This window comes from Etheostoma cragini, chromosome 8 (assembly GCF_013103735.1).
Source record: "Etheostoma cragini isolate CJK2018 chromosome 8, CSU_Ecrag_1.0, whole genome shotgun sequence".
NCBI lineage: Eukaryota > Metazoa > Chordata > Actinopteri > Perciformes > Percidae > Etheostoma > Etheostoma cragini.
In genome coordinates, this window is record NC_048414.1 from 26159149 (window position 1) to 26173742 (window position 14594).

Genomic DNA, 14594 nt, shown 5'->3' on the forward strand with positions numbered 1-14594 from the left:
ACACCCTGGGCTCAGAAACTACACGTTTGAGGGTACAACCAGTTAGGAAGGATCAAACAAAACATGCTACTGCATTATGGGATATTTGGATTCAGTCCTTTTAGAGCTTGCTGCTTGATACATACTAGCAACTAAAAGATAGGATATGACAGCCTCTGCTGCATCTCATGAAAATACCCCAACTTCATGAAAGAACACTATGATGAGCAATAATCCATGGTTTAATACTAAATAGGTATGGCTGGGAGAGAAAAAAAAAACACATGCACGATTTTCAAAGAGAATCTTTAATGATAAAAAAGCACGAGTAGTGTTAGAAACATTAATTCACAAGTCAGCATAGACAACTTGTTTTGTTCTTTGAAAAAAATAATGCAATGTTTGTTTCTGGTATGAAATTGAATGTGAATGTTTTGCTGCTGGGATAGATTTTCTATGATTGTATGATTGGCAGCAGTGTTTTTTTGTCTTATCGTTATCTTAAGGCCACCGGGAGGAATTACAAGGTCAGAGCAGACGTGTAGACTACACACACACACACACACACATTCAAACACACGCACGCCCCAACAAATCCAATCAAATGTCTTTTCAGGACATGTGGTCACTGAATGGGAAGCTACATAACAAAACAGCATTATGTTACCTTTTGCATCATTTGCAGCATTGTCCTGGATACATCACCTTGACTCAAACAAAGCCTACATTTAAAAAATACAACTTTTACCAGGATCCATCCAGAATAATTTGTTTTTTTAAGTAAAATGTGTTGATATAAACTTTAAATCAGCTGATAGGTAGTGCTGTATTTTGTAAAAAATGAAAGAAATCCTACAATGTATGTGTACCACAGACGTGAAACTGAAATTGGACTAAGTAACTCAAGAAAAGCAACCCATGATTACTTGATTTTAAAGAATTATATTACCTGACTTACAGCAGCTGAGCTAGCATCCTCAGCACTGTTGGACATGCTGAAAAGGTCTGATACTAAAGTCAGGAAGCAAGCTACTAGAAATACAAGACAAGGCAGCTTGCATGTTTAGGAGAATTGGGAACTGGATTCACAGATCATTAAGCCTTGTGATTGAAGAGTTCTTGAGATCAAGATTAAAAAAACATGTAAGTTGTGTTCTGGTCCAACGCTGCACAGCTGATCCTTTGTCTCCTACAGCGCGGTCTCTTTGGAATCTGGCACGACTGGTTTAAAGGTCAAGATCTCTGTGAAGGTGTGACCTATAGACGGAAGGAAAATGACAGATAATTAAAACATAACATCTCATATCAGGGCGGCGCAGTGACTCAGTGGTTAGCACTGCCTTATAACAAAGTAGGCCCTGCAGACTATCAGGCTGGGCAGAGTTTGATCCCTTTCTGTGTGGAGATTGCATGTTTCCTGTGTTTGCGTGGGTTTTCTCTGATTTCTTTCCACTATAAAGACATAGGTCTACAGTTAAAAAGTGACCAAAACTAGCTTTACAGAAATGTTGATTAATGTGCATTGTCCTTATAAATAAATCTTCAATCTGAATATCTTCTTCCTCTTTAATTTTTTCCCGCTTCCTTGCACCACAATCAGCCCCTCCTTACGTTTCCACTGGTCCAGGGTCTGGTCTGTGTTGTCTAGCGAGTGGTCGTACGGCTGCGCCTCCGTCTCCTCCTCTGGGTCTCTGAACTCCGTGAAGTAAGGCAGCATGAGAGCATCCGCAGCGGTTGCCCTGCACTCTGGATCCAGCAGTAACATCCGCTCCAGCACAGACACGGCTGAGAGCGAGAATGGAAACAGCAAGTCAGATCACAGCTTGACTGTCAACAGACTGAAACTGGATCAAATTAAGAGGCCGAGCACATCCTACCTTGTGGATTAGTTGTGGAAAACACCTTCTGAAGGTCTTTCTTTTCCACTTTTGGAAGGCTTTTGATGTAGCTTTTGGCCTAAAAGAAGAAGTGAATCCATTTGATGCAGTACAAAGCCACTGATTTGGCCCATTTGTGTTTCCAATTCTTAAAATTCAGAGGATAGGGGTGCACGACTGCAAAATAATTACATGTAACCCCAAATGTAATCATAAATGCAACAACAAAATCAGACAGTGTATCTTTAAGTTCCTGTATGTGGTGCATGTTGTGAACTCACATCCTCAGATTGGAGTTTTGATACAAATTCCTGAGTTGGTGTTCCTGTCAGCTTCATGATCTCAGTCAGCTGATCGAGGTCTGAGGAACAGTGGTCAAGGGTCAAATGTGACCAGTCGGGATCATTCTTTCAAGTCATTTCAGAGGTAAAATTGTAACTTGTCAGTGGAAAAAGGTTCAGTGAGGTAAAAGGATACGGTCTCTGCCTTTAAAAAGAGGTTTTCCTTGCAGCATCTCCGCCATGATGCAGCCCACAGACCAAATGTCCACTGAGGAAGAAAACAGCGCATTTCTGTTAGCATCCCGAGGATTTTGCAAAAGATTTTGCACAAAGCACCAGCAATATAAGGTAAAGTGTTACGAGATCACCACCTAGTGGGAAATATGTATTATTACCATCACATTCAAACATACAAAGATGTTTTCAACACCAACACCAATTTGACACAAACAAATGTATTAGGAGTATGTTTACATCGAAGGGTTAGCTGCTTTCTAGACTCATAAAACAACAGACTGAAACGTAGTGATAGAATTTTAATGCAAACATGCTGTTGTATATTGTTGTAAGTTATTGTAAGAACTGAAAGATTTTATGCTATCTTTGCATATCTACGTACTTTGTAGTAATATGATTTTGGGAAATAGGGGCAAAACCAAATAAGCTATTTACTTCCGCCTGCTTCTTCTCAAACTAATCCTTTAATATGTGTATATATATATATATTTCTTTTGTTGTTGTGGTTGTTGTTGTTAAATTCTGATTTTAGATTTTTATTTTGTGTTTATAATTTTTTTGTTTTGTCTTGCAACTTTGTTGGTCATTTGAGATAAATACATACATTTGAAAAAAATAAAAATGAAATAATAATCATCAGTGTTGGGAAGGTAATAGGTTACCAATTAGAAATTGTACACAACATGTAATAGTGGTGTCACTATTTCAATTACTTTATCAAAGCAATGTAACTTATTACATTAAATTACCTTCATAAATTTCTATTACATGTTTTAAAATGTTCAAATATTTAGGGGTCAGGAAACTGCAACTTTTCCTGCAAAACGATCATGTCTCGTGTGGAATCTTTGCTCTGAACTGGGCTTTACAGAAAATAATTACATGTAACCCCCAATGTAATCATGAACATTTTCATAAATAACTGTAATTTAATTACACTTTTGCCCTCAGTTAGTGTAATGGATTAGAGTTTTTTAGTTTAGTAAAGCTCAGTTTAGTATGTGGAGGTATAAATACTAACGCCTTGACTGACTGTAGCTTCAACAGACCAGAATGCATTGCAACCACAAGACATGTTGGAGAAAAACAAAGCAACAAGCCTCTGCCTGTTCGCTAGAGGTTGCATGGGTCATGCAGTAAATCCCGAGCTGAAGCATGAACCAGAAGCCCTGAGCTCTGAAACAACTATGTTGCATGGTTACATAACATGAGGACTCAGTGCTAACGGGGAGCACTGAACAGGCCATGTTGGTGAAAGGTGACCGTGTGTGTGTGTGTTCATTACCCGTCTGAGTGTAGTGCATCCAGCTCAGGATCACCTCTGGGGCTCGGTACCAGCGAGTCACCACGTACCCCGTCATCTCGCTGTCTGCCTGCCGCGCCAAGCCAAAGTCCAGGATCTGACCCAACACAGTCCAGTTAGCCACAGCAGCATTTACATTGTACTCTTATCATTATGATATACCATCACCAGGTGCTAGATAAGACTCTGAGACACCAAAATACTGCACTAAGTGCAACCTGCACAATTGGTCTACCAGTTGCACATTTTTGCATTCTCAACTTGGATATATTCAAATATTTATTCTTGTATTTTTTTCCTATTATTATTTCATGTATATTGTGCATACATGTACATTGTATCCAAGTATTTCATTTTTATTTATAGTCTGTGCTGTGTGACTAATTTTGCTGCTGCAAGACTGTAATTTCCCATTTTATTGGGATGAATAAATATCTATCTATCTATCTATCTATCTATCTATCTATGAAAGGTCTGGTTACAAGATGTCAGGGACTTGTATAAAAATGTAGAATTGGTAAACCCATTGTATATTATCTTTATAATTCATCAAATTCCTTCTATAAGCCCCCTAGGGGTTTTCTTATTCACACCTGCCCAATCTTTATTTTTTTATTAGTTAATTTTTGTTAATGTTGTCTTGATTTTATTGTGCAAAATAAACAAATTCAAAAAGTTACCGCCAATGCACTGATTTTATAGCTACAGATTATCCCTTTTCAGTGGTGGAAGAAGTATCCAGTAAAAGTACTAATACCACACTGTAAAACAGCAAGTATTGAAAATATTACTTAAGTTAAAGTTTGTAAGTATGATCAGGAAAATGGACTTAAAGTACTAAAAGTAAAAGTACCCCATGCAGAAATATCCTCACAGTTTAGAAAGTGTTTAATCGGCTAATCATATTAGCTGAAATTGTATGCCTGTAAACTGTTGGGTAATTAGATTTATAAGAAACTACATGTGTTTTCTGTGCAAAACTCTTAGTTTATAAAGTCACTAATAACAAAAGCTGTCAGATTAATGTAAAGGAGTAAAAAGTGCAATATTTCTCTCTGAAATGTAGCGGAGTAAAAGTGGAAAGTTGCTGTAAATGTACTTAGTTCCATTATACAACTGTCCGTTTTAAACTAACTCCATTACGGTAACATCATAAAATGAAGACGCGTGATGGTTTTGTGTAGGTGAAGTGTACCTTGAGCTCACAGTCTTGGTTGATGGCGAGATTTCCTGGTTTGAGATCCTAAAAATGAGAAGCAAGAGGAAACTCAAGTCCAGTCATAATAGTGTAATAAAAGGAGGGGGGGGGGGGCGGGGGGGGGGGGGGGGGGGGGGGGGGGGACACCAACTCCTTGTAAAACTAGATTACAATGTGTGAACACAAATCTTAATCTCACATATACTGTAATGTGGAAATATACCGTATATATAAAAGACAACTTACCCTGTGGATTATACCAGCGGAATGAATATACTGCAATAACAGAAAATAACAGGGATTTATTCAACAAAAACAAGTAATAGCGCGGTTTCAAAAAGTCACAGTTTAAAAACCACTCAAATTTTCCGTCATATCGTTCCTAAGCTATGAGCTGCCTCATCACTGCCACTGTGCATACTGTATAACGTAAAGTACATTGGGTGCCTGGGTAGATCAGTTGGTAAAATGGGCGCCCATATGTAGAGGTTTACTCCTCGACGCAGCGGGCCCGGGTACAACTCCAACTCGCGACCCTTTAATACGTGTCATTCCACCCACTCTCTCTCCCTTTTCCTGACTTCTGCTGTCCTGTCAAAATAGGGGCTGACAATGCCCAAAAAAGTCATCTTTAAAAAATAAATAAAATTGAAATAAAATAAAATGTAAAAAAATATGTACTAATATGTAATAAAATAAAATAACATAAAATAAAATGTAAAAAAAAATGTTATAAAATAAAGTAAAATTTAATTAAATTAAAATGTAAAAAAAATAATTAAAATTAAATAAAAATTAAATTAAAGAAATTAAATTAGAAAAAAATAATAAAATAAAATAAAATAAAATAAAATAAAATAAAATAAAACAAAATAAGTTCAATGGATTTTTCCCCCTCAACATTTCAAAATAATACATTGTAAAAATATAATAGCATTTCTGCAATGCTGTGACATTTTTGCTCAAATTAACTCAGGTAGTAAATGAGATAAATTGTCCAAAATGTACGATCAAAGTAGAGCTCTCCACCTTAAGCCCTTTGAGCATCTGATAAACCAAATACTGAATCTTCTCCTCTGACAGCCTCTGCATCTTCATCAGCTTCCCCAGATCTGTCCCCATGAACGGCATCACCAGATAACTTGAGGAAGAAGGGGAACATTATGAGTGGGTTACTTGCCAAAAGGATGACACTTTGAAATAATTTGGCCAATCGCTTACAAGTCATGGAATCTGTCCAGGGACAGGTCAGCAGTAAACACATCGTAAAGGCCAATCACCTGCACCAGACAGAAAAATACAATATGTTACACTTTTGGTTTATTTGCTGCGTGTTCTAATTCGACTGGTGTAAAAATAAATAGTCATGCAGCCCTGAGGGCTAGTACGGGTCACGCAAATGCTCACATTTTCATGTTTCATGTGTTTGAGAAGCCTCAGCTCCCTGTAGGCCCGCTTGGCGAAGAGCTCCGACTGGAAAGGTCTGTACAGCTTCTTGATGGCCACTTTGGTTCCCGTTCTGGAGTCCACTGCTGAGCTGAGCGTGAGAGATGAAATACGTAATATTCATCTACAGAACATCCGCGGATGTGACACACAAACAATATGGGGAAATCATGAACCAATCTATCACAGTGATCAGGTGAAAGAAAACAAGCTCTCTCCCATCCTCTGATGTGAGTGACTAAAGTTGTCTTATCTTACACACACACACACGCACACACACACACACACACACACAAATAACATAACATTCAAGTTCACATGAAGAAAATGGTGCAGGGACACAAATATTTCAGATGCAGTACAATGCATACGCAAACTGATGGACCAGAGGCATTCAGCAGGTCTTCACAATATCACATAACAAGCACAATACTCAGTTCTTAAAGGGTATAAGTAGCAACGTCTCCGCAATAAGTGGCTGCTTCCAATAATAGCAGATACAGCACAGAACTTAAGCTATTTAGCCCTTTTTCATCCATCCCAAGATGTGTGTGTGTGTCCTAGACTACTGAAAATGAAAATGAGCTGTCTGCACCTAAAGCCTATCTCTGAGATCCTTGGTGTAGAAAGCCTCCTCCATGGTGGGATCAAATGTGCAGCCTCACTCTAAAATGTACACCTCACTCAAAATATCCCAATTTTAACATATGAATATGTTAAATTTAAACTTCAAATGGAGAACAGAACAACTGAGTTTGGAGTGAATAATCTGATTTTAGTGGCAAAATATTTCATACACAAATGTCAATTTCTTAAAACATCCCCTCTTTAATGCCTTTCTAAATGATATAATTCTATATAAACAATCCCTGAAATAACCCTACTTTTTCATGAATACTTACGCAAACTCGTTCTTTAGTGTCTACTGCTGAGTCACATGGTCTCCTTTCCCTTTCTTTATTCTTGTTTTGCTTTGTTTTTTGGAAAATGTATCAATGTGGTACTCCAGGTTCAGTTCATGTTGTAGAATCGACTGAATGTGTTTGATATGAATCTTTAATACCAAAATAAAAAAATGTTCCACCTCACTGGACTCCTCATTGATAGTGACAACATCTGGCGTATTGGCAACCAGGTGTAATAGGGTCACCTTTGCAGTGCTGAAACATGGATGGTTTACCTGAGAAAGTTTGTACATTCTTACTAAGGGTGGACAATAGTTTGAAATGTCTTTCTCTGTTAGGCCATGACAAGCTGTGTACACTCCTTTATAGGCATGGCGGCAATATAGGATGTGTGACAGTGTTTTAGTGATGCGTTCTGAGGTTTGATGGAAGCAATGAGGGACCTGAGTTGAGTCTGGTGAAGGGAGAAATGTAATCTGGATCAGACCGTACATCCTCATTGAGTACATTGTCCAATATGGTCAAATCATGAACCAACCTAGAAACTTCACCGTCCTCAGAATCAGAATCAGCTTTATTTGCCAGTTATGAGGACACATACGAGGCATTTTGCTTGGGATCATCATTGCTCACAATGCGCTTACACATCCAAAACAAACAATACTGTACACACTTATACACACTCTAAACAGAAACAATATAGACAGGCAAAGAAAATGGAAAAGAAAATGGAAATCTGTCCCATTCTCTGATCTGAGTGACTTACCCTGACAGAGGCAGAAGGCAATGTTTCCTATTAAATGAGAATATATTGTGCGTTTACGTACCTATTAGATCAATGCAACCACTTTTCACAACCAAAACACACACACACACACACACACACACACACGCCCCCGCCTATCCATTTCCCTCTGTTATATTGCTGTAACAGGCGTCTCTATCTCCAGCTCTCCATCTTGAATCTGACCCCAATTTCACAGAGTTGATCATGTGTTATTAAGTTGCATTGGGTCAGTTAAGGCAGCGTAGTATCCGCCCACAAACACAGTTAATCATTGTTAACAAAGGGCCCGCATCATGCTGCTAGAGGCACGCAAGTAGGGTGCTTGAAGATCTGGTTTTTGTTGTTGTTGTTTATTGGACCCGTACGGGTAAACCCAGCCAGAATAAACTAGCCATGCTTTGCATGATTCAATAACCCCGGGTGTTGTTAAAGTGGATGGCTGTGCTGAAGCGAAGGCATCGGCGCAAGTGTCTCCATCATATCAGGAAGTGGAGCAGCATGGGTTCAGCGGGGTGCACTTACTTTTTCTTTTGTTTGACTGTGGCACCGTGCGCCTGCTGCATGGCACCATCTGTTCCGTCGCTTTCTTTGTTACCGTGCTCCCCAAACACACACACACACACACGCGCACCCGCAGTAGTTACAGCGTCTCCAAGTTTCGCAGAATTGACTTACCACACCGTCCCGTACGCCCCGGTTCCCACCTGCTTCAGCTCCCGGTACCGCTCCGGTACTTCCCATGAGGTCTTGTTGACTTCCTGGCGGTAGTAGCCGGGTCTGACTCGCTTAGACATCCTATTCTATTTAAAAATCAACTTAAACAGTCTGGGAGATGTTCTTATTTAGTTTGTTTTGTCTCATCCGTAGCTACACACCCATTGTCTCAGATCCTACCTATGCGCCATAGCCTCGATCATTGCGCAGCTCTGCGTGTCAGGCGCACCCTGAGGTCACCCAAAGCCACTCCCGAGACCTGAGGGGAGCTACAATTAAAGGTGAAAAGGAGAATGGAATGTGAGTAACACGAGACACGGGCTATATAACATTACTTTGAAATGCGTCGTGCGCACAATTTGGAAAAGTTGTTAACATGCGCTGTCCTTTAAATCGCAGCGTTAACCCTATTCTCAGTGTGTTGAGCAGGAGTAGGGGAATGTTTGAGACGTGCTGGGGCATGAACATTATACTGACGCCCTGGGTTAGACACACAACTACTGGGTTACAGAAATACTAGACGGTGCCATGCATGCGTCCAGGAAACAGAACAAGGAAGCAGTAGTGTTATAATAGTCAGGTTGTGTGAGCTTGGAGATTTAACCAACCAGTTTTTATTCTATTATTGGACTCGAGTAATCTAATTGCCCCACTTAAAATGTTATGCAAACAGAAATCTGAAGTTCAGTTCATGACATGAAAATGCAGCTATGGTTATTTGGCACAGAATAAAGACGTCACATTGTGTATTGACTGCTCAGTTTATTAGGCTATAGCTGAGATAGCTGATAACAAATGTGTTTCCTATTTAGTGAGGGACAATAAAACTCTACAATATAGTCAAATGTCATAGTTTAATGGTACATATGTGTCATTGTGTCTGTGTTAACCCTCATGTTGTTCTCGGGCCAAATTGACCTGTTTATCTAAATCAATCTTCTTTTTAACTACCCAGTTGTAATTACCAAAAATAACATGATTTATTGCATGCAAAGCTCTTTGGCGAGTACAAATCTCTACTTTCATTCATTTTGGGGTGTCTTATTCAATTTTATAACATTGAAGTGGTTTCGAAACAGCATTGAGTAAAAGGTTGACTTAATTTTAGTCCAAATAATTCTAATTCTAATCCTAATTTCTGCTTTTCTAACTCAAACATTAGGCATACTTTCCTATAAACGAGGTTTATTGACCATAAATTTCAAAACTAACTGTAAACCAGAAGTTTATAGTGTTGAAAATGTCCCAAGAAAGTAACCAACATTGAAAAAAAGCCTCAAAATTGGTGAAAAAAAAGGCTGAAAACGTTAAAAACATTGATAAAAAGCGTTAACAAAAGTGTTGATTTTCAGAGAGACAACACAAGGGTTAAAGATAGTTTGACATCAAATCTGAATGTATTTGCCAAACCGAAAGATTAACCCTGATTGAAACAAATTAGTGAATAATTTGCTTCACAGCATCACATTTGTGGCACATTCAACAATAAACTTCCCTTTGGACATTTGCATGGCCATGATAACGACACCAAAATAGTTAAACACAACATGCAGCTCCCATTTTCCCTTTGCTCAACTGTCATTTGACCCCAAAGCTTGCTGAACACGTTAGGTAACAAAAGGGAAATGTTATGTCTGTGACTCTGTATCTATGACGCGAGGCTATGACAGAGGCAAAAGGCCATGTTTCCTATTATAGGAGAATATATTGTGCGTTTATGTACTTATTGGATCAATGCAATCAAGACCTTTTCACTCACACACACACACACACACACACACACACACACACACACACACACACACACACACACACACACACACACACACACACACACACACACACACACACACACACACACACACACACACACACACACACACACACACACACACACACACACACACACACACACACACACACACACACACACACACACACACACACACACACACACACACACACACACACGTTGTCAGAGTCAGACAGGTCTCTGTAGGACTTGTTGTCTGAGTCGTCATTAATAGCTAGCCAAGCACCAGGTAGACAGGGAATGCGCTCTTTGTGAAGTCAAAGGAAAATGTCTTTTCTAAAGTCTTTGGAAGTATTTTCCTGCCATCTTTTGTTATGTGCCAGTTATTTTCTTTCTTTTTTTCGTTCAACGGCCTCCACAAAAACATCCATCAAATTCCTCATTTTAAGTCACTTCTGATGTTGAGGCAGACAAACGTTTTAAGCAGAGATGTCAAACATAATCCTTTAAAAAAAGCTACGCCCTGGCACATTTCAGACACGGTAAAAAGATTTCCACCATCACATCTGTACGCATTGGTACAACTAAACTCCACTCGCTCCCTGTCTGCCTTGGATCAGCTAGGAACCCTGTGGGGTGCCGGGACTCATGCTAACTTCCCTGACGCTGCCTGCCAATGCAATAGAGAGTTGTAAAGTGAGTAGAAGAGGTACAAAAATACAAACTCTCTAATCATTTTAGGCAGGAAAGCAAACAATCAAGGAAGTTATTATGAAGATCATGTGACACAGATTTCATGGGCCCAAGCTGGGGGCTTGCTGTCATAGGGAACAGGATGTCTGGCTGCGGATGCAGACGCTGGCAGTCGCTCCTCTCCTTCGTCCCTCTCTCCCCGTTCGGTGGCCGGGCCTCCGCCCCCCCGTGCAGGCAGCTCCAGACCTGGCTGCGGAGAGAAAGGTTTCTCCAGGACCTTGAGGACTCGCTGGACCTGCAGCACAGTGGGGAAGTGAGAGCTTGAGAACAAAGTAAAAGCGGAAAAGATGAAGTGGAATACAGCAAAAAGGGAATCGCGTTTAACTTAACCTTCATGTTGTCCTCGGGTCAAATTGACTCATCTTCCTACATCAATATTCTTCATTCTTTCCAACTACCTAATTGTAATTACCCAAAATAACATGATTGTTTTTAAACAACGCTCTTTAGGAAGTACAAATCTCTATTTTCATTCATTTTGGGGTGTCTAATACAATTTTATAGCATTTGTAAAACAAATTGAAGTTCTTTTGAAATAGTATTGAGTAAAAGTTGACATAAATTCCTTTAATTTTAGTCTAAATAATTCCTGATTTTCAAATATTATAGGTATAATTTCCTATAAATGAGGTTTATTGACCATGAATTCCAAAAATAACTGTAAAACTAAAGTTATAAGTTAGTGTTACGTAGTGTTAACAGTTTAAAAAATGACAAACATTGAAAAAAAGCGTCAGAAGTGTTGACAAAAGGGACAAAACGTAAGAAAAAGTTTAAAACGTCGATCAAAAGCGTCAACAAGAGTGTTGATTTTGAATTTCCAACACAAGGGTTAAGTATATTCTAATCTTTGTATCACTACTTTGAAATCCCCCCTGGATGCAAGGATGCAGGTGTACGAAAGTGTAAGCCCTGACCTCAGAGAAATCTCCATTCTCAGCAGCCTCGATTGCATTCTGGGCGATGTAGTTCCTGAGCACCACGCGGGGGTTGGTGCTGTCCATCACCGCCACCCTCTCCTCCTGCACCGCCTGCACGTCACTCTGGCCCTCCATCTCCCGCGCCAGGCGCTTCCTGCCACAGTGGGGACGCAAAATGCTCAGTCTGGAGAGCGGAGCGACGTCAGACTCAACATCCCTTTTCCTCTTTTTTCTCTGTCTGCCCCCTTTATCAGTAACACTTCCACCCATCACCATCCACCCACCCACAAATCTCTTATCCGGTCCATGTCGTTCCTCCACCCTCTACACTTGTTTCACATGCCAGCTGTTTCTCTTTCCTATCATTCCCTTAACATATCTCTCTTAAGTCTCACCTATAGCGTGTGATCCAGCGGCTCCACTCCTCCGCCTGTTGGGTTTTCAGCTCTTCCTGGCTGGTCTCCATCAGGTCTTTCAGTCTGCTGAGTCTCTCTAACTGCCTTGCGATTGTCGTCTGGTCTGAGATCATCTGGAACAGCGCTGGGTTGCTCTGAGCCATGGAGAGCAGCATTGCCAGCTCACTGTCAACAGAAAACACACATGTCCTGACCTTTTTTTGGCTGGTTGGATGAAGCAGAGGCCCAGTGCTGCCAGTACAAGCAATCCAGGTTTTAACTGTTGTTATATACGTTATGGAGAATCTGAGGTAACAAGGAGAACTAGTAGCTTCTGTTCCACTGGCTGATATTTTACATATTTTTACAGTTGTGTTGCTATTATTTCTCTAGGATCTGATATTTACATCAAACAATTTTCCCTCTATGGCTTCCAAAAAAGGACCAGACATAATTAGCATCCTTCCACATGGTATATTGTGTTGGTTCACAAGAGTATTTTCTCTAGCACTGTTGCAAAACCCTGACCGTAGGAGTTTCTTTGAGATCACAACTGGACTGTTGCAGACACAAGAGGACATAAAGGTCGTAGAATCGACGGCGCACCCCCGCAGACCCTTCGCCGTCTACGCCGGACCCGACCCCCGCAGCCCGACCTGCACCTCTCGAAAAATTTTTTAGCTACCACAATGCTTGACTCATGCGCAGAGGGGTTATGACAGGCAACAGCACCCAAAATGACACGGACCCGGTCCTTGATTAAAATTACAGATTTCTCCTGGGTACAAAATATGTAACATGGGTCTTGCCGTTTTTACATTTTAAGTTACATATTATATTACAGCTGCACCTATTCATATAATTTATGATGCCAAACAGAGCTGAAAGGAAAGTGCCTATTTGACCAGAAACACAACTGCAAATGAATGCTTGCTAACACTTTGCCCATAATAACTTTAAACTGGGATATTTCCGTTTTGACAACTGCACTAACATTTAGACTAGAATGAAGACTCTTTATAACCCTCAAACAGATGCTCTGTGGTGCATCAACTTTCACATAGACATGTACACAAGACCAATAATGTAAAGCCCCACTAGTGGCACCTGGAGGCTGCAATGTGCGTCACACCAAACAAAAGTTTGGAACAGTTGGAACATTTAACTAAATAATTTTGCTTTTCTGATAATTTTACAAGAAAGAACTCCCACTTTCATCCTAAGGGTGGTGGGAGAAAGACAGGCCATGAGCACATAACATGTTCTGGGGAGCGTAAACGTGCCCAATTACAGCATATAATAATAAAAATAATCTTACTTCTTTTCTTTATCAAGGTCCAGGGTGTTGCCGTAAACACTGATTCGTTTAGTGGCAATCATGAATACCCACAGCAAAATATAATTTAGGTTTTTTTTAACCGTTTTGTTCCCAAACACTCACCATAAAATAAAAGAACTGGCTTTCATTTAAATTTCTTTTCTGTAATAAAATGCACACAACGCATATTGTAAAATATGCAGCATGCGTGTCTAGCTTACCGTGGGTCCATGGTGGGTTTGTTGGCGGCCTTGAGCTCCTCTGAGGAGGCACACTGCTCCAGCAGGAGGTCTGTGGCGCTCTTCACAAGCTCGTCTTCTCCCTCGCTTTGTCCGCCAGTGGGACAGGAAATCTGACTCAAGCTACGGAAGGTGTTGGTGAAGTCAGCACCTGCAGCAGGGGGACAGAAAAGGTTAGCAGCATCGTGGCTGGCGTTTTCTGGAGCACGGTTAGTGCACTGTGTGTATGTATGTCGAAGTGTGTGTGTGTCAAAATGTGTGTGTGACACTTGGTGTGACACCAAGTGTGGCAGGAACTACCCTAGAGGTTTTAAGCACTTTTCATTGAGGTTTGCTTGTCTGTGGCCAGATTTTGTCACCGAGATAGCATCGCGAGCGCAATATACACACAGTAAATGTTACAGGCGTGTAGTTGACATTAAAAGGAAGGCCAAGTTTAAAACAGGGGTTTGTCCAAGTCGGGGGGGGGGGGGGGGGGGGGGGGGGGGG

General features: G+C 40.4%; 2 protein-coding genes across 2 annotated transcripts in view; both read right to left on the bottom strand.

The window, feature by feature from the left end:
• Window positions 1-266: 266 nt before the first annotated feature.
• mapk12a (mitogen-activated protein kinase 12a) lies at window positions 267-9559 on the bottom strand. Its single transcript, XM_034878426.1, has 13 exons — window positions 9548-9559; window positions 8689-8828; window positions 6283-6412; window positions 6097-6155; window positions 5905-6016; window positions 5122-5151; window positions 4873-4920; window positions 3660-3774; window positions 2334-2405; window positions 2138-2217; window positions 1857-1935; window positions 1591-1764; window positions 267-1236 (listed from the first exon to the last, which is right to left on the bottom strand). Exons 2-13 carry the CDS (start codon window positions 8805-8807, stop codon window positions 1169-1171), a joined length of 1086 nt encoding a protein of 361 aa, XP_034734317.1. The 5' UTR covers window positions 8808-8828; window positions 9548-9559; the 3' UTR covers window positions 267-1168.
• A 1293-nt stretch (window positions 9560-10852) lies between these two features.
• selenoo1 (selenoprotein O1) overlaps window positions 10853-14594 on the bottom strand; it is a 6800-nt gene continuing 3058 nt past the window's right edge. Inside the window, exons 6-9 of the mRNA XM_034878364.1 lie at window positions 14088-14256; window positions 12549-12734; window positions 12151-12307; window positions 10853-11468 (exon numbers count right to left, since the gene is read on the bottom strand). Coding sequence (XP_034734255.1) covers window positions 11250-11468; window positions 12151-12307; window positions 12549-12734; window positions 14088-14256 — 731 coding nt within the window. The 3' untranslated portion in view covers window positions 10853-11249. The remainder of the gene's footprint in view (window positions 11469-12150; window positions 12308-12548; window positions 12735-14087; window positions 14257-14594) is intronic.